This window comes from Archocentrus centrarchus, chromosome 1, assembly GCF_007364275.1.
Source record: "Archocentrus centrarchus isolate MPI-CPG fArcCen1 chromosome 1, fArcCen1, whole genome shotgun sequence".
In the NCBI taxonomy this organism is placed as follows: Eukaryota; Metazoa; Chordata; class Actinopteri; order Cichliformes; family Cichlidae; genus Archocentrus; species Archocentrus centrarchus.
In genome coordinates this window covers 35,431,829-35,450,240 of record NC_044346.1, presented here as the reverse complement: position 1 = coordinate 35,450,240, position 18,412 = coordinate 35,431,829, and the positions used below count along the sequence as shown (strand labels likewise).

The following is an 18,412-nucleotide window of genomic DNA, read 5'->3' as shown; positions in this document are numbered from 1 at the left end:
CTGCACTGCAATTTTCAAATTTTGCGAAGCCTTTCATCAAGCCAAACTGGACCCTTTGATGGACTGGTTCTGGCCCCCATACCATATATTTATATGCCAGTATAGTAATTCATTTTTCTGATCCCTTTGCTGTCTAAAAAAAAATTCTAAAATAGCCCTCTCTATCAGTCAAACTCCTCTGTATTTTTTTTCTCTGTTGCTTAAGTAAATACTCTGAATTTAGGGGTGTATAAAAGTGTGCTCCACTTCCTGTTCACATTTACGTGTAGCATCCTGTTGATTATATACCAGCCTCTTTGAAACTTGTGGTTATAGAAGATATCTTGTATTTTAAGATTTCTCAGCTCTGCACAGAAGAAACTGTAGCCATAGTGTCCAAAATAAACGGGAGAGTTACATCAGGAAGGACATCCAGTGTACCAAATCCAAATCCATCCTCTGTAGTGAGCTGTTAGGAAATAAGGGAGCAGCTGAAACTACCTACCTATTCTAATTCAGTGAATAATGAAAGCGCCCCATTTTTTTGTATTTTGACAGGTTTATTAATAAAAGATTGAAGAAAAGTGCCATTAGCTGTATTTCCACAGTCACCCACTCTCAAGTGTTTCACTATTTTTGGCTAATGTTCCTTTAATTTCCACGTTTTGCTCAATAACGTTTTCTGTACTTTGTAATTTAATGTTCCTTTATGCCAGTGTGTGTCCATTGTTCTTAATTATGCATGTGAATCATTATCGTCCAAACATGTTTCCTACTGCATATCATTTTTTTAATCATACCCACTAATCGTCTATTTCTTCCTAACATGACAATACTTCCTCCAGTGCTGTCATTTTGTGCTTTTTCAGCACATTTCGCATTGATGCCCATTTTCGTTTTTCTTTCTTCCGCAGTTTGAAGATTGTCCCGAACTACGACTTGTATTTAAGTACCGGAAGTGTCGTTGTTTACGGAATCAGGGCGACTGTCATAACGCTGGAGTACAGCTAAGCTACTGAATTACTTTTTCTACGAATCCGATTTATCAGTAAATAGACGATATGTGCGTAATGAATGCGACACTTTATGCTCAAGATTTCAAGCGAGCTTACGTTTGTTTTTATTAAATAGTGGCCATCATCTGTAACGTCAAACTTAAATCAGAACTAATGCAGCAAGCTAGTTGCAGCTAATGTTAGCACGACACTTTGTGTAAATAACGGGGATGGAAACATCCAAACTGTAAACGCGGACAGCCCATAAAAAATTAAGTACACACAAAAAAAAAACACGTGTAAGAAAGCGACACATCGACCTCAGAGACACCGACGTTAGTTAGCTGTGGTTGCTCAACTTCAGGCTGTGAAGTGCCAGTCATTTTGGCCCCCCCTCTTTCAGTTTACTTAAAATACTTCAACCTACATCACTGTTATAATGGCGGAGACTATAATAACGTTTCAGTCACAGCTTTCTGGCGTTATGGAGACTGTGTTCAAGGCTGCTATGTATGAGATCACCCGCTTGGTGGAGGACAGCTTTTTGGAAGAGGTAACACGGTGCCGGGAGCAGGTTGAGTCCCTAAAGAGGCGACTGAAGTGGTCGGAGAGTCGACGCAAAGAACGAGAGGGAGATTGGAGGGGAAGATGCACCGACTGTGGAAGAGTCGGAGCAGCCGGTGAAGACCAACCCAGAGCCTCAGGTGGGTCTGTCTGAGGTTACTTATTCACATTGTGCCTGGACTCATTTTGTTAAGGCTACTCAAAATGTATTGTTTTGTTAAAAATAACATTACTTGTACAATTTCCATTAAGACCAAAGTGATGTATATAAATGATAGAAATTTCTGTTAATGAGTTAATAAAATGTTACATTATTTACATATTCAGGGTTAGAATACACAATGTCAGGCCACAGCAGTCTAAATGCAGTATATATGGTAATTTTGTACTTTAAAGTGTAATGCATATTCCTGCATTACATATTCTTTAATCAGCATTATTCACACTGTGATGCTGGACTTTTGTATATCTCACTTGAGTAGCTGTTAACTATAAAGCCAGGCTTGAAAATTCAGTTTTATTTATATTACACCAAATCACAACAACAGTCACCTCAGGCACTTTATACAATACAATAATACAGAGAAAACCCCAACAATCAGACGACCCCCCCCTATGAGCAAGCATTTGGCGACAGTGGGAAGGAAAAACTCACTTTTAACAGGAAGAAATCTTCAGCAGAACCAGGCTCAGGGAGGGGCAGACACCTGTCGTGACCGGTTGGGGCTGAGGGAAGAGAGACAGGACATAAGACATGCTGTGGAAGAGAGCCAGAGATTAATAATGACTAATGATTAAATGCAGAGTGGTTTATAAACACAGAGAGACAGCACAATTAAGGGAGGGTTCACGGTTGCCCCGGTCACATCCTTAGCTACCCCAGCTCAGCTGCTCATATACACAAATATCTAATCAGCCAATAACATGGCTCTGTGCATTTAGGTGTGTACATATGGTCAAGATGACATGCTGGAATTCAAACCACGCACCAGAATGGGGAAGAAAGGTCATTTAAGTCACAGACCTGTCATGTTTGTTGATGCCAGATGGGCTGGTCTGTATTTCAGAGACTGCTGATCTACTGTGATTTTCCTGTATAATCATCTATAGGGTTTACAGAGACTGGGTATGTATTAGGGATGCAACTAATGACTATTTTGATAGTCGTTGGTTGCAGCCCTAGTATGTATGTAAAAGAGCATTTCTGAATGGAGAACATGTTGAACACTGAAGCAGATGGGCTACAGGAGAAGAAGACCTCACCAGGTGCCACGTCTGTGGCAGAGCAGGCCACAATTTGCACAGGCTCACCAAAATTGGACAATAGAAGATTTGAAGAATGTTGTCTCATCTGATGAGTCTCAGTTTCTGCTGCAACATTTGGATAGTAGGGTCAGAATTTAGCATAAGCAATGTGAAAGCTTGGCTCCATCCTGCCTTATATCAGCTGTTCAGACTGGTGGTAGTGGTGTAATGGGGTAGGGGATATTTTCTTGGTAAACTGTTGGCCTTTTTGTACCAGTTTTACCATTTTCCCCCTTGTTGCTCAGACTGCTAAAATACACAGTTATTTTAGAAAAAGCAATAACAAAAGCAAAACTGAGTTCAATTTCACCCAGACCTGATTCAATTCAGTTCAATGCAAAGTTTGTCACATACATGGTGATGCAAGGTACAACTACTAGTGAAATGCTCTGACGATTTCTCTTACACATTAACACAAAGATGAAAAATATAAAAGGGAGATATAAAAAGAAATAGAATAATTTACAAAATATAATCAAAAATATAATATGAAATACATCAAAATGTAATTTAAAAAATACACTAAAACAGGGTGTGTTGTGGGAGGGATTGTAAGGTGCAACTGCATGTGCAAAATAATGCAGTGCAAATAGCATGACATGATGTCCAGATCAGTGGGAGAGTCAGTGAATGGTGAGTGGTGTCTGTGTGTGTGTGTGTGGTGTATTCCCTCAGCTATCCTGATTCAGGCCTAGTCAAACTCCAGATTCAAATGCTATTGACATACTTTGGCACAAGCTTAAACAGGCTGTTCATTGTAATGGTAAATTTGTTTTTCCAATAACCTCTGTGTACCTCTTGGATATGTAATTGTAACTTTCTTGTACAAAGACTGAGTGTATTCAGATCAGAAAACAGCTAAAATGTAAGCTGTGTCCTAGGTCATCATGCTGATGCCTACATGGTGGTGGAAACTGGAACCCCCCAAAGATAACAGAACAAGATTGTATCCACATGTTACGACCTGGCTCAAAAAACACAACATAAGGTGGAGACTGACGCCAGAGTTTTGAGGAAAAATGAGTTTTATTTTAAAGTCCTTGATAAACACTGCTAAAAACAGTTGCAATGCAGAAGAGCAAAACAGTAGTGGCCAGTCTGCAAAGCTGACCTCAGGCATGCCTTAATCCACACCTGATCAGGTGTAGTCAATCAGCAATTAGCAGAGGCAGCACCTGAAACTATCTCACTGCCACTACAAAGAGAGTAGGGATTGCAGAGGGGCGTAACACCACACAATGAGTATAAAAGAGCTGTTATTATTTTGTTCTTTGTTCAGTGCTGGCACGAAGACTGTTTGTGCTGTATTGATCCCTTTGCAAAGGTTTCTTTCAATAAATATCAGAGCTCAACTTATTTTTTTCACCACATTCATGTTTGAAAACCCTCCAATGTGGCTGAATTAGACCAATTATGCAAAGAACAGTGGGCCAAAAGTTCTCCACAGTGATTTGAAAGACTGATTGCCAGTTATCAGAATTGCTTGATTGCAGTTCTTGTTGCCAAGGGTGGCACAACCAGTTATTAGGTTTAGGGGGCAATGATTTTTTTCACACAGGGCCATGTAGGTTTGGATAGCTTTTTTCCCCTTAATAAATAAAATTATCATTTAAAAACTTTTGTATTTCCTTGGGTTATCTTTGTCTAATATTAAAATTTGTTTGATCATCTGAAATATTTAGGTGTGACAAATATGCAAAAAAAAACCTAACAAATCAGGAAGGGGGCAAATACAAATACTAATTTCACAGCACTGTAACCTCTTCCAGTCACTCCAATATGGTAGAAGGCCAAGCACAACAAGATATGGCTTATGGATTTGTATCCCTGATGTGAGACAGTAAACAAAAGATTGCTTATTACTATTAATTTAATTTTTTTCTCTTTTTTTGCTGCTTACAGAAGATGGCAAGCTTGTATTTAAATATCTCAAAATGATAGTGCAGAGACATTGAGTGACCCAGCTGACCTTTGCCCCACTTTGGTTTCTAAATCTTTCAAGAAATTCAAGAAGAGCCATGTCCTCTAAGGTTTAAAAATATGAAAATAATATTTTTTTACTATTTTCGACAACAGAGAAAAGCCTGAAGCAGGAGAATGTGCTGCACGAAGAGATAAATAGTTCCCAGGGCACTGATGGATATGCATCAAGGCATGAGATGGAAGGAGAGGAAAAAACAGAGCCCCACAATACCACAAAAGCAACACAGGTATGGTAGTTTTGTTACATTATACATTGTCATAAACCAAGTTTTGTGGCGTGTGGGGCATGAGCTCTTTGTGGCTTTTGATGTGGGCAATGCCAAGAATGCCTTTCTGCTTTTTTGCCAGTCATCAGGTGTTCCAGGTGATGGACTGTTCAAGGAAGAAGCTCTTCAGATCCCACCAGAAAATGATGAGTCCCAAGGGTGGGGCATCAGTTTAAATGGTAAGTCTCTATGCAAGCTGATATAGAAAACTATTTATCATATTCAATTCTTGTTAATTTTTCATCTGATGTACATATAGAGACAAGACAATGTATGGTGTACATTGGATGCAATTCACTATTCTGTTTCTCACCACTCGTGTCTCAGAAACAGAAGTGTCAGCTCTGCCAGGGCCCAGTAAACGTTTCAATGACCAAAAGATCCCAAAGTGCCAAGTAAATTGGGAAACAGGATTTGAGCAAAGACCAGAATCAAATCAGGATGGACATTCGGGGGAACCATCTGAACCTCTGTTCCCAAACAGGTATGGAATGGAAGACTTGGGTGGCATTGACAAGTCTGGCTATGGAGACACTGGTATGATGGGTGTGGGCAACTTTGATGGGATACACAGTTCACCATCTCACCTGGGCAAAGATCTGAGCTATGTGGCCCACTATGATGGCGATTCAGAAGCACCAAAAGGAGCTGATCATCATACTTACCAAACAGGCACGCCGCAGAATAGAAAGGATCAGGAGGGTTCTCCTGCAGGTTCACCCTCTAGGACTAACATTGATGTAAGTGGAGAGTTCAGCTGTTTACTAATTAATGAGGAGGGGTATCTGCAGGAACCAAATGTCTTGTACCCTGAACAAGTGTCCGGTGATTCAGGTAGTAGATTCAGCTTCCGGGGCCAGGGTATTCGTATTGGCCATGCTCTAGACAGCACTGAGGATATGTATGAGCCCTCAGATGCATACAGTGATACATTAAACTTGGGAGAACAGTTGCAGTATCAGGCAGCAGTGAGAGGAGTGAGGAGACACAGCTGTAACCAGTGCTCCATGTCCTTCCCTGATTCTGTTTCCCTCAAAGCCCACAAACAGACACACAAAGGCACTGGACAAGGGCCCCCATATTCCTGCAACCAGTGTGGAAAGACCTTCACTCAAGCTTGTAACCTCAAAGTCCACCAGAGGATTCATTTGGGGCAGGGACTCCACCTCTGCAGCCATTGTGGTAAAGGTTTCCCTTCATTTTCTGACCTAAAGGCACACAAATGTGGTCAGATGGGGGACAAACCATATTGCTGCACTGTATGTGGGAATAAGTTCAGTCGTCTATGGAATCTCAAGCTGCACCAGAGAATTCACACACAGGAAAAACCTCATCGGTGCACCATGTGCGACAAGAGCTTCACAAGGGCAGACATACTGAAGGTACACCAGCGTACCCATACAGGGGAAAGACCATATTGCTGCACTGTGTGTGGCCTCAGCTTCAAACGCCTGGATCATCTGAAATCCCATCAACGCAAGCACATGACAGATCTGTAATTCTTAAAGGGAAGAAGTGTAAAATTATTTATTATTGTTTTTGGTATCAGAATGTTTAAGTGAATATATTTATGAGCCATGGATAGATAGTCTCCTCGGACATAAATCATCCCCTTAGAATTATAAGGTTTTATCTGACATTTTTGACGAAATTGACGTTGTCATATTCTCTGACCACTTATCAACAATATGTAAGAGATTTTTTCAATTATATACAACTTTGGCCATTTTATTCACAAAACAAAAAGGTTCTATCTGCAAAATCAAGCTTTAACTTGGCATTATAAGGTTTTATCTGTAAACCAATAGGCACTTGAAATGTTGACAAGAGAGCCAATCAGGTTGCTTCTTTTTTTGTAATATTGGTGCCTGGCACAATGTCAAGCAAAGGAGCAGAGGAGATGCAAGAGAAAATGTTTTGTGGGAAGCTGGGGCTGTTTACAAGACATCAAAAGGTTGAGGATTTCAAAAATGAATTGAAAACGGACAGAAGTACTAATGGCAGGCAAGTTCTCAACTTTTAATAATTTTAGATCACACTGAGCTGTTTTATTGCACTGTTAACTATCAAGCTAGTGAGCTAAAACTAGTTTTGTATTGTCTGTCTGTGGTCAGTGCTAACATAAAGAAACAAACAATGTAGTTGGCCATATTGAATAGTCAAAGGTTGTAATATAAGTTACCTCATGTATAAAATATTATTGATTGAAGAGTGACTTTAGATTTTAATACATTTTATGACTTAGCAGTGCTACCATGTTAATGAGCTCTGTCTATTTTTATTTCTGTCATCAAACGCCAGAAGAGCAATTAAACGGAAAAAAAACTCCAGAAAAGGGACAGCAAACAAACTGTTACATTTTTCCTGAATAAATAGAACCAAAACAAAAATTCAGCACGTTGGCGCAGTGGTTAGCATTGCTGCCTCACAGTTAGAATACCATCTGGAAGGCCTGGGCGATTGTCACTGACATTTTTTATAGCTGTCACTGACATTTTTTATAGCAGAATGATTTTTATTGAAGATCCAAGTCTAAAAGTCTACCTTTTAAGTGGGATGAGTTTTGAGTTGGATTTTTGTACTCAGTCGACATGAACTCAGAGTCTTAATGTTTATTTGGTGTTTTAAAGAATGAAAAAATTGACTTTTTCAGGTAGATTGTAGCTTGTAAAATTTAAAAAGATCTGGGCTAAATGGGGAGAAAATCTTTGTGGCAAAACATCCAGAATTGACTCTGTACAAATTTTACTGAAATTTGAGTTTATTTATATGTCAAAGTATACGCCTCTGAAATTTTTCATCAAATGTTTATTCTATTTCACCTTTTTTTATCTTACTTTTATTTTTTTACTTGTTTGTTTTCATATAATTCTATGTTGAGTTATGTTAAGAAAACTTGGGAAAAAGAAAGGATGGAGGAAAAAAAAAGAGGGCTCAGTCTGCCAACATGGGTTTAATGAAATATTTGATTTTTTATTTTTTTTATTTATTTATTTTTTTCTAAATTGTACAATTTTAAAATTGTGTAATAGATGTTGTACAGCATGGTGGTTAGCACTACTGCCTCACAGCTAGATTGACATCTAGGTCTGGGTTCGATTCCACCTTGGCCCAGGCCTCTCTCTGTGTGGAATTTGCATGTTTTCCCTGTGTTTGTGTGGGTTTTTTCTGGGTACTCCGGTTCCTCCCACAGTCCAAAGACATGCACTTACTGGGGTTAGGGTATTTGGTCACTCTAAATTGCCCATAGATGTGAATGGTTGTCTGCTTATAGTTTAATACATATTATAAGTTAAGTATTTTTCATTCCTTGAAAATCAGTAGTAGTTGTCACATTTTGCAGATAGAACCTAATTCCAAACAAAAAACGAGTTTTTAGAATTATAAGGTTCTATCTGCATTTCACTTGTTCAAAAAAAAAACCAAAAAAAAAACATTTGCACATTTAATAGGATTTTGATATTACTGATTTAGAATACATACAGGTTGTGTTTCATAATCATGTGTGAACAAGACTTATTCCATGTGTCATTTTTGCTATACAGAGTGCAAAACATTTAAAGCTTAATATCTCAAAACTGGTCAGAATGCAGATAGAACCTTATAATTCTAAGGGGACAAAATAGCACGTAATGTCATATCTGTCATGTTCAGTTAAGTAAGTCTTATTTTTACTCTATTACTGCTGCATATTTTATACTGAACAAAATATACTGCCTTTGAGTATAACTGAAAAACTTGAGTGACAATATCCTTGTGATTACACAGCTGATTCAAAATAAAACTGGCTTCAGATGCCATTGTTTATATTCTTGTTTCCTGAAGTTCGTTCTTGGCACACACTTTCTAGTGACATCACACAGGAAGTAAAAGAAAGAAGACCGAAAGCTTGTATTGCTTTGGGTACCAATGTGTACTTTGTTGTGCTTGTCTTGGTCTATTCAAAGCAAAGATTTATATCAAGTCAGGTATATCAGTTTGCAGTTTAAACCTGGCATAAGCCTGACCTCAGCTTCTATGAACACTTAACACCGAAAGATATGGCATTGATTGGAAATGTCAGTAAGAGCTTCTACATGCACAGAGAGTAGAGAAAAGGTTGAAATAGGAAAAGATGCAATGCCTTTGTGTGGGTTTTAATTTTTAAAATTCTAAAGCAAGTCTGTAAAGTGAATCCTGCATGATAAAATAAGACTTTTTAAAAAAATAAAGTTTTGTAGAATACATGCATTTGTCTCCTCCAATAAAAGCATAAAAGAAGCAGATAACTCAAAAAAATTTGCTTCTAATGGGGGCATTTTGCTCCTGATATATGAATATAAATTGCATTCATACAACTTATGAATCTTTCATTGTAAACATAACCATCCCTGCTGCACATGTGCACCAAACAGCATTGTGATTTTGACAGTGTCTGTGAACACAGGCAAGCTGGAAAAGGAGGAGGCTACCTAATAGGACAGTTTCCCTCAAAACAAGTTGAGATACTATTTTTCTAGTTTAGAAGTCCTGTTGCCAGTTTGCTAAGAAAATGGAAGTCCTGATGTATTAAAATATTGTTTGAAAGCAATATAAAGAGTTACAAGAGAAACTTGTAATCCAATGTATGCTGGGAGCTGTTTTTTTTTCCTTCTTAAGAAAACATATTCATTCTACAGAAAATATACAAATTGGTGCATATAATCTTCACAAGAATGCTGGAAATGAAGTTTCTGATGCTCAGAAACTCAGTGAAGTGCAATCAAAGATCTGGACTCAGGGACGGGCCTAAAGAGACTTTAACATGGAATTATCTCTTATCACGGATCTTAGTAAAAGAAAAGTATGCCTGTTCCTCTTTGTCAAATGCTTTTTTCCAAGTTAAGATTATGACCTGAGAATGGAAGTTTGTCTCCTGATATCATGCTCTGACTGCACATTGCTCAGGAAGTTTGCTTCATTTATAGGTTTTCTCTCACACATCAGATAATAAAATTAAAGTGTGTGTGTGTGTGTATGTGATCTTAAGCAAGTATAAAATTAGCCCAGCTTTAAGTGGAAAGTTAAAAAAAAAAAAAGTTAAATATTAAAAAATAGGAAAATCAAGCACTGACACTCTTTTGCATCCTTTTTTTTTTTTTTTATAAATAAACTCGCAGGGTTGCGTGGTACATATGTAGGACCATACAGCTTTTTAAAAAAAAAATTCTGAACAACGATGGAAGTTGAAAACGACTGCTGGGCGCAGCCTGCTGGTTTCACTTTAGTAAAACGCGTTTGGTTTTTTCACTCGTCACCAGGCCACCGTATTGCGTTGTGTGTGACGCCACGAGCAAAAACAAGGACCACAGACGAGTGATGAGTAGCTAGCTCCGTTTAGGTCAGATTCATTTCCTTATCAAAACAGTCGGTAGACTCGAAAGCAAAAACCGCGCGTGACATACCTCGACAATTTAGATTCCACTTCGTTCATAGTGTCGTAGTACGAAGTATCTGATACGATAGCATACGAATGCTACCGCTAAGCATCAGCTAGCTAACAGTTGTGATTGACATTTCACATCAGTAAACATCGCGTTAAGGCAGCTTTTTATCATTAATAATGCTATTAATAACGGCTTATTCCTCCTTACCAGCGATACCGACAGCGGCAAATTGGTACATTGTTGAATAGAGAGTGCGATTATGGCCTTCAGTTTACAACATGTAGCCGAATTTTCCAAATACAGTGTTTAAGAAACATCGTCACTCTCCTTTGTATTCCTTCACAAACGAACAGAAGTCCGAAGAGCAACAGTTTATAGACACGGGAGGCTGTCAGAGTTACACTGTGTCGGACATGGACACCCTCATAGTCACCTTTCAGACCCAGCTTTCAGATGTGATGGAGACTGTGGTTAAAACAGCTATGTTTGAGGTCACCAGGTTGGTGGAAGACGTGTTTTTGGTGGAGGTGAAGCGCAGGAACCAGGAGATAGAGTCCCTGAGGATGCAGCTGCAGTGGACTGAGAGGAAATTCAGTGACCAAGCAGGGAAAGAAGGAGGACAGACTGGAATGTGTGTTGACTGTGCAAGGCATGGTGTGGAACTGTCCACTGACACTACAGAAGAAAGGCCTGAAGACCATCAGGATGGTAAGAAGAAACAGGCATAAGATGAGTTTAAATGTAGGTCACATGATGCACTACATTTTAAACACTGTGGTGTTTCTCTATTTTCCAAGAACAAGTGAGGGGCCTTAATGTGAAGAGAGAAAGTGACACTTTTGAAAGATGGACAGCAAGCTGCAGACCAGAAATCACATCAGAGCCACCACAAGAGACAGACAGCAATGCTGCAGCTGCACAGAGTCCTGAAAAGGAGTCAGAGGTGAGCCACAATACATGTCTACCAGAGCAAAAATATGTTGCACTGACATGAAATCATCATCTTCTTTATGCATTCATATTCTATTGGATGTTGCTGGAAACCTTTCAAGTGCTATAAGATCTGTATTGTTCTAAGAGAGGCAAAAATTCAGAAAATGTCTCTTTAAAACGGTGAAATTCACAGTATGTTATGTACTGTATGTCTTCAGGCAGCACAAGAAAAGGATGTGAGGTTAGCTGTTGCTACGAAGGAGGAAGAACTGAGTAAGCCGTCTTGTTCTTCTGTGCATATGGGAGGGTGGAACTGTAGTCTTGATGGTAAGTATTGTTAAGTATCTTATCTGTCAGTCTGTCCATAGTAAAGGAACACTGAGCATTATTTATTGCACATACAGTTGGGGAATAAAGATCAGATCCCCTCCTGAACTTGTAAGTTGCCTCACTCACAAAGAAATGAACAATCTCAAATTTTTTTTATGGCCACATTTTTAAGTCCCAATTTATGCATTTTTTGGATGTTATTTTCTCATTTTTTTAATCATGCGTAAACATCGTTTACAGTAATGCATTTTCATATAGTTAATATCATTGTTTTAAGTTGTTTTTTTTCATTGTCTGTTTGGAGTATAATGTGCAGTGTGCGTGGTGCAACATTTAAAGTGCGATTCATCATTGAAGAATGCGATTAGTGGTTTCAAATGACTTTGTTTAGACAATTTTTGACATTGTCCATTAAATAGTCCTAAAATTTAACTTAATATCCAAGTGTTTCTTAGTTTTACACTAGTTGATTAGTATAATTTTTTTCCTTGTTTAGTCAACTAAGGAATTAGGTGCCAGGAACATCCCTAATAAATATATATGTATACTGGAAAAACTAGTGAGGAAAGCTGGATCTGTAATTGAAGCAAGTATGGACACACTGGGAAAGGTGGTGGAAAAAAAAAGCACACTAAAGACGCTAGAAGCCATCCTGAGCAACTCTGATCACCCACTTTATAACATCTTTATGGAACAAGAGAACGTCAGTACTGGAAGACTCCTCTCAGAAAATCATTTGCACCCACAGCCATTAGGCTTTTTAATTCTCATACAAAAAGCAGATGAGCCATGTCAGACATATGAATTTCTGTCTGGCATCGATAAAGTTATTCTTATTCTTATTCTTTAATGGCGAGAGGCAGAATATCAACCAAAAACCCAGAAAAAACACATTACATAAAAATTATAAATTGATTGCATGTCATTGAGTGAAATAAGTATTTGATCCCCAAGCAAAACATGACTTAATACTTGGTGGAGAAACCCTTGTTAGCAAGCACAGCAGGAAGATGCTTCTTGTAGCTGGTCACCAGGTTTGCACACATCTCAAGAGGGATTGTGGCCAAATCTTCTTTAGAAACTCTCTAAATCCTTTCCTTCACAGATTTAGTATAGGACTGATGTCTGGAGACTGGCTAGGCCACTCCGTATCCTTAATGTGCTTCTTCTTAGCTACTCTTTTGTTGCCTTGGTGGTATTTTTTGAGTCTTTATCATGCTAGACGACCCATCCATGACCCACCTTCAATAATCTGGCTGAGGGAAGGAGGTCCTTGTCCAAGATGAAGTCGTCCTGTCCCCTTAGCAGAAAGCAGCCTCAAGCATACTGTTTCCACCACCGTGGTTAACTGTGGGGATGGTGTTCTTTGCGTCATTCATTTCTGTTCCTTTAAACATGGCGGGTGGAGTTTATGCCAAAGAGCTCGAGTTTGGTTTCATCTGACCACGACACTTTCTCCCAAGCCTTCTTTGAATCATTTAGATGTTCGCTGGCAAACTTAAGACGGGCCTGTACAGTATTTTGTGGACCATCAGGCGCACCGCATTATAAGGCGCACTATCAATGAACCGGTCTATTTTCATACATAAGGCGCACCGGGTTATAAGGCGCATGATAAAACATTATGTAGAACGAAACAAAAGCGTCAGGTAAATCGAACTTTATTCAACTCATTCACAATAACTCAGAATATTGTTCAGTTGTAACAAATATAGAAAAATACACTCACATTTTAAATCATTCATCTTCCACAAATCCATCAAATTCCTCATCTTCAGTGTCTGAGTTGAACAGTTGGGCGATTTCGGCATCAAGCATGCCGGGTTCCCTCTCGTCATCATCCGAGTCAGTCTCGTTGTTGTTACTGTTTTGTTTTGGTTGCGGCCCACAGCATCCATTTAATTGTTAATAAAAGGGCAACTTTTGCTGGCAATCTTTCGCCATCTTCTTCAACATCTTAACAGACCCTACAATATATTCTTTATTAATGAGAGTCCTTTCTTCATATAAGCCCGTCATAAATCCTGTGCACCTGTATATTTACCGATATAAGCAAAGAAAATATTCAGCACTCGTACTGCGTCCCTTCATAAGCTGAGACATCGCCCGGACCTCTCTTTGGCACCGAGGCGGACCGCGCACACACCCCCGGACCTCGATTTGGCCTTTAGCAAATTCTAGTGATTTTTGAGACAGCCCACAGTTTTGTTGCACAAAAGCTGGCAACAGTGCCGGCCGCCAATCACCAGATTACGCACAAATATACCGGCCAGCATAGATGAAAATAGGCCAAATCCATCATCATTTTCTGCGGTTTACTGCGTATGGTTTCTATTTTTGGAACAATGCTTCCACTTCTTGTTGAATTTATCTCTGGCGGCTTTGGTTGCTTCCCACACCTGCTGCGATGCACTCACAGCTTGTTCCTGTCTAATATCGTCAGTAGAGTCATTTTGTGAATCGATGATGGACTGTTTTAGAGAATTCAATGAGGTCTTTGAACTGATCTGCCAGATCGGAGGCCATATCGCTGCAGTGCGCCTTATAGTCCGAAAAATACGGGACATGTGCCTTCTTGAGCAGGGGGACCTTGTGGGCGCTGCAAGATTTCAGTCCATTATGGGGTAGTGTGTTACCAATGGTGTTTTCAGTGACTGTGGTCCCAACTGCCTTGAGATCATTAACAAGCTCTGCCTGTGTAGTTTTGGACTGATCCACCACCTTTCTCATGATCATCTTGACCCCATGAGGCAAGATCTTGCATGGAGCTCCAGACTCAGGGTGACTGATGCTTATTTTATATTTCTTCCAAAATAACTTCTGAATAATTGCACCCACAGATGTCACCTTTTTCACCAAACTTGCTGATGATGGTCTTGTAGCCCATTACAGCCTTGTGCAGGTCTTCAATCTTGTCCCTGGCATCCTTTGACATCCAATACTTATTTCACTCAATGAAAATGTAATTTTCATGTAATGTTATTTTTTCTGAATTTTTGGTTGATATTCTTTCTCTGTCAATTAAAATGAAACTACTATAAAAATTAGAGACTTCATTTCTTTGTGAGCAAACTTACAAATTCAGCGGTGATCAAATAATTATTTTACCCACTGTAAATTATTTGTCATCAGCTCGAGTAAAGTGCCTTCCCCTTTGAACAGGTGTTATTTATGACACATTGCTTTACCGTTGCTTTTTTATACTCATGGTTGACGGGAGCTTGACTTGCTAAGCTGAGCTCAGTTCTGCTCAATATTCATTTTATCTCTTTATAAGCCTATTGGTGTGGCTCTCCACAAGTTTCCCATGTGGCCACAGGGAAAAATTAATTGCTGACCCTTGACCCCTTTAAATGATTCATGTCACAACTGTGAAAAAACAGAACCATTCTATGTAATAGCTTTGGCAATACATGCAGAATGTTGAATTAAGCAAGATGTTCCCTAAAAAAGATGTCATCTGGATTAGTGTGTGTTGTTCATGCTGTTCAGCATTAATGGTATCTTCACTGATGTGCATGTTAAGATAAGATAAAATATACTGTATTTATCTGAAAAGTTGGGATATTCCTGTGTTACAGCAGGCAAAACATTAAACATAACCTATAACAAAATAGCTTAAAGTATTATACCTCAATAAAATAACATGTAATATGATAAAAGAATATAGGTCAATACAGTAAAAATCTAAATAAAATGCAATTCACTGTCATGCAAAAAGTTGACTATAATACAATAAGGTGGCTCAATAAATAAAATAAATTGAAACATAATAAAATTATTTTTCACATTTAGAAAAGTGCACAAAAACAAAGCAAATGCCAAAGCAAATATCAGATGGCATTAAAGTGGCTGGGGTCTCTTCTCTGCAGCTTGGATGATGCAATGTCCATGATCTTCGAAAAGAATTTAGAATTTTGGTTGGTCAGTCCACGTGACATTTCACCTCAGTGCGTCTAAAATGAATTCAGGCTCAGAAAGAAACAATCAAATTTGTCAGTCAGCTCCGGCAATGTTACGCAAGAAGTTTATACATTTTTTTTTTTTTTAATTTCCAAAAGGCCCTTTTTTTAGCAGATACACCCTGATATTTTTTTTTCTTTTGTTTAATAAAATAATTCAATTTATTTTGTAGATGGACCTGGATCAGACGAGAGTGGGACAGTTGAGGTACAACCAAAACAGACTGAAGAAAACAGTGAGGAATTATTGAGAAATGTTGTGAAGAAAGACCCGCAGATAACTGCTGGGTATGGATTTCCTGAAGACAGGGAGGAAACGCACCTGTCTACAGATCGGCCACATGTTTCAACTTTGGACATAGATACTAGTTGGGCAGGTCTGACTGTTGCAGCCGCTGAGTTGTTGCAGAATCAGAGACTTGGAGCTGAAAAGGAACATGATCCAGTCAAAACTAAAGCAGAACATGAGCTGTCCGACTCTGTCAGAGCAGACATTCAGGCTACCCCAGGCAGAGATAAGATTTCATCCTCAGGGTCCCCTAAGGCAAGACTAAAACACAGTGATATTTTAGGCCTGACTATCAAGAAGGAAGTCATTCTTGATTCTGATGGGTGCGAGGGAAGCAAGAATATAGAAAAGAAAATAAACTCAGGTATGTCATCTTTTTCATGTTCAGTAAAACAACACAGGGTGAGTTCAGAAGCACACAGGCCAAACCATATTTCTCAAAAAGCTGCTGTGCAAGAGGTTATGAAGCTGCATTCCAAAGCTGGTGCAGGTCTGAGATTGCAAGCTGCTTTACAACATCTCCACCGACCAATGAAAAAGCCCTCTCATATTCTCTCGAACAGTACCGCTGCGGCACTGTCTGTCGCTCACTCTCAGGTTATAAACTTAAGTAACCTTCACAGAATTCCCTCCACATCCAAAGCACCACCTCCTATATCCTCGGCCCAGCGAGTTCACCTGGGTGACAAACAGACTTCAACACTTAACCGAGCTGGAGACTCCTGGGTCAGCAACGGGTCCCAGCACCATCCTGCTAACTCTCATCACATCAGCCCTGCCTCCCATCCAGACTCTCAGTCTCACGCTGCTACAAGGCACCTCTTGCGCTGTGGGCAGTGTGGGAAGTGCTTCCCCCATCCCAGTAACCTGAAGGCCCACCTGCAGACTCACACAGGTGAGCGGCCTTTCTGCTGTTCGCTCTGTGGCCGTAGTTTCACTAAGCTGAGCAACCTTAAAGCTCACCGACGCGTCCACACTGGAGAGAGACCGTACTGCTGCTTGGCCTGTGGCAAGCGCTTCACCCAGAAATGTAACCTCAAACGCCACCAGAGGATCCACCTGGATGTATGTTGATAGACACCCAACATACATCTCCATAAAAAGACAGCTTAAATATGTGTATTTCTTTAAAATTAAGATGCTACAGAGTTATGTTGTGTTGCAATACAATTTGTGAGGCTTTGCAAGACTTCTTTTTTGTATATTTGTCTTTTAAAGTGATCGTCCCAAATTATTCTGTGCATTCCAGAAAGGTTATTAACATGTAAAAGGTGTTTTAGTGTTATTAAAGGATGAAAAGCAAGAATGTGTTGTGACATTTACCATCTGCAATGATAGATTAATTGATATGTTGGATCAGTGAATATGCATATTATCGTATGTCAACTGCAGTTTACCTGTGAGCACACAAGCATGTGTCAGCCATGGGGCAGAGCCTATATTTATCAGCTGTAACATTTATTCAAACTGGCAAACATACTTCTAAAAATATAAAATTTTTAAAATATATTTTCCCTTGCAAAATAGTAAAACTTTAAACAGAGATCACTTAAGTTGGTTAAGAGTAGCTGCAGTAGCTAATACTTGCAACATCAGATGAGGTGAGCATAGATCTTGTTATACTAACTTTATATAAAACAAATACTGGTCACTTATCTCAGTTTTTTTTTTAAAAAAAAGAGGAAACTTACATCAGAAAGAAAGGTTATTTTTTTTGCTGCTTCCTTATTTATAAGGGGCTTCCACAGCGGATGGATCCACACATTTGATTTGGCACTGATTTTTATGCCGGATGCTGTTCCTGACACAACCCTCTCCCAGTCTTGAACCAGGGATATTTCATATTAGGGAAATGTGTTAACCACTGCAATATGGATTACATCATAAAGAAAACAGTTGCCATGATCTAGAAGAGAAAAATATTTGATTAATTTTCACATTTCTTTTTTAAATATAAGTTTACTGCCTTCTAAGTAGCCTGATAAATGTGTTTTGTTCTTAAAAACTTGGCTCGGTGTTTTGCTATGAATTTTGATAAATATAGGCCCAGGTCATGTGACCTAGGAAGTTACTCCTCGTAACAACAGTTTTAATGTAGATGAGTCCATTTTGCTTTTGCAGCGATTGATGATCTGATTGGATTTATTTAAAGATGCATAGATTTCTCCGCCGGTGGTTTGAAAAGTGTTTCTTTTGTGTCTTGAGTGACAACAAGATTACAATTATTCATTCAGTGCATCTATTTAAGTTTTAAAAAAGCTTGAAAAAATACCCTGATTTTAAGTTTTTAAACAATAATGTAGTATCTTAATTGAACACTTGGTGTCATCCTTTCACCTAACTTATTGTGGCTATGAGGATTTATTTATTTATTTATGATTTCGTGTCCTCTTCTCTCGCT

At 38.9% G+C, this 18,412-nt stretch overlaps 2 protein-coding genes across 3 annotated transcripts; both read left to right on the top strand.

Annotated features, from left to right (window-relative positions):
• The first annotated feature begins 960 nt into the window (after window positions 1-960).
• LOC115788025 (zinc finger protein 329) lies at window positions 961-8,105 on the top strand. The gene is made up of 4 exons (XM_030740880.1): window positions 961-1,678; window positions 4,920-5,053; window positions 5,175-5,271; window positions 5,420-8,105. The coding sequence occupies exons 1-4, from the start codon at window positions 1,414-1,416 to the stop codon at window positions 6,589-6,591; spliced, it is 1,668 nt and encodes a 555-aa protein (XP_030596740.1). The 5' UTR covers window positions 961-1,413; the 3' UTR covers window positions 6,592-8,105.
• A 2,276-nt stretch (window positions 8,106-10,381) lies between these two features.
• LOC115788010 (zinc finger protein 497) lies at window positions 10,382-17,957 on the top strand. Of its 2 annotated transcripts, none has more exons than XM_030740869.1 (4): window positions 10,382-11,205; window positions 11,295-11,440; window positions 11,649-11,703; window positions 15,896-17,957. In XM_030740869.1, the coding sequence occupies exons 1-4, from the start codon at window positions 10,911-10,913 to the stop codon at window positions 17,083-17,085; spliced, it is 1,686 nt and encodes a 561-aa protein (XP_030596729.1). In that variant the 5' UTR covers window positions 10,382-10,910; the 3' UTR covers window positions 17,086-17,957. The 2 variants fall into 2 exon arrangements, with proteins under 2 accessions (XP_030596729.1, XP_030596721.1); XM_030740861.1 differs by having other exon boundaries at window positions 11,649-11,757; window positions 15,896-17,956.
• Window positions 17,958-18,412: the final 455 nt, after the last annotated feature.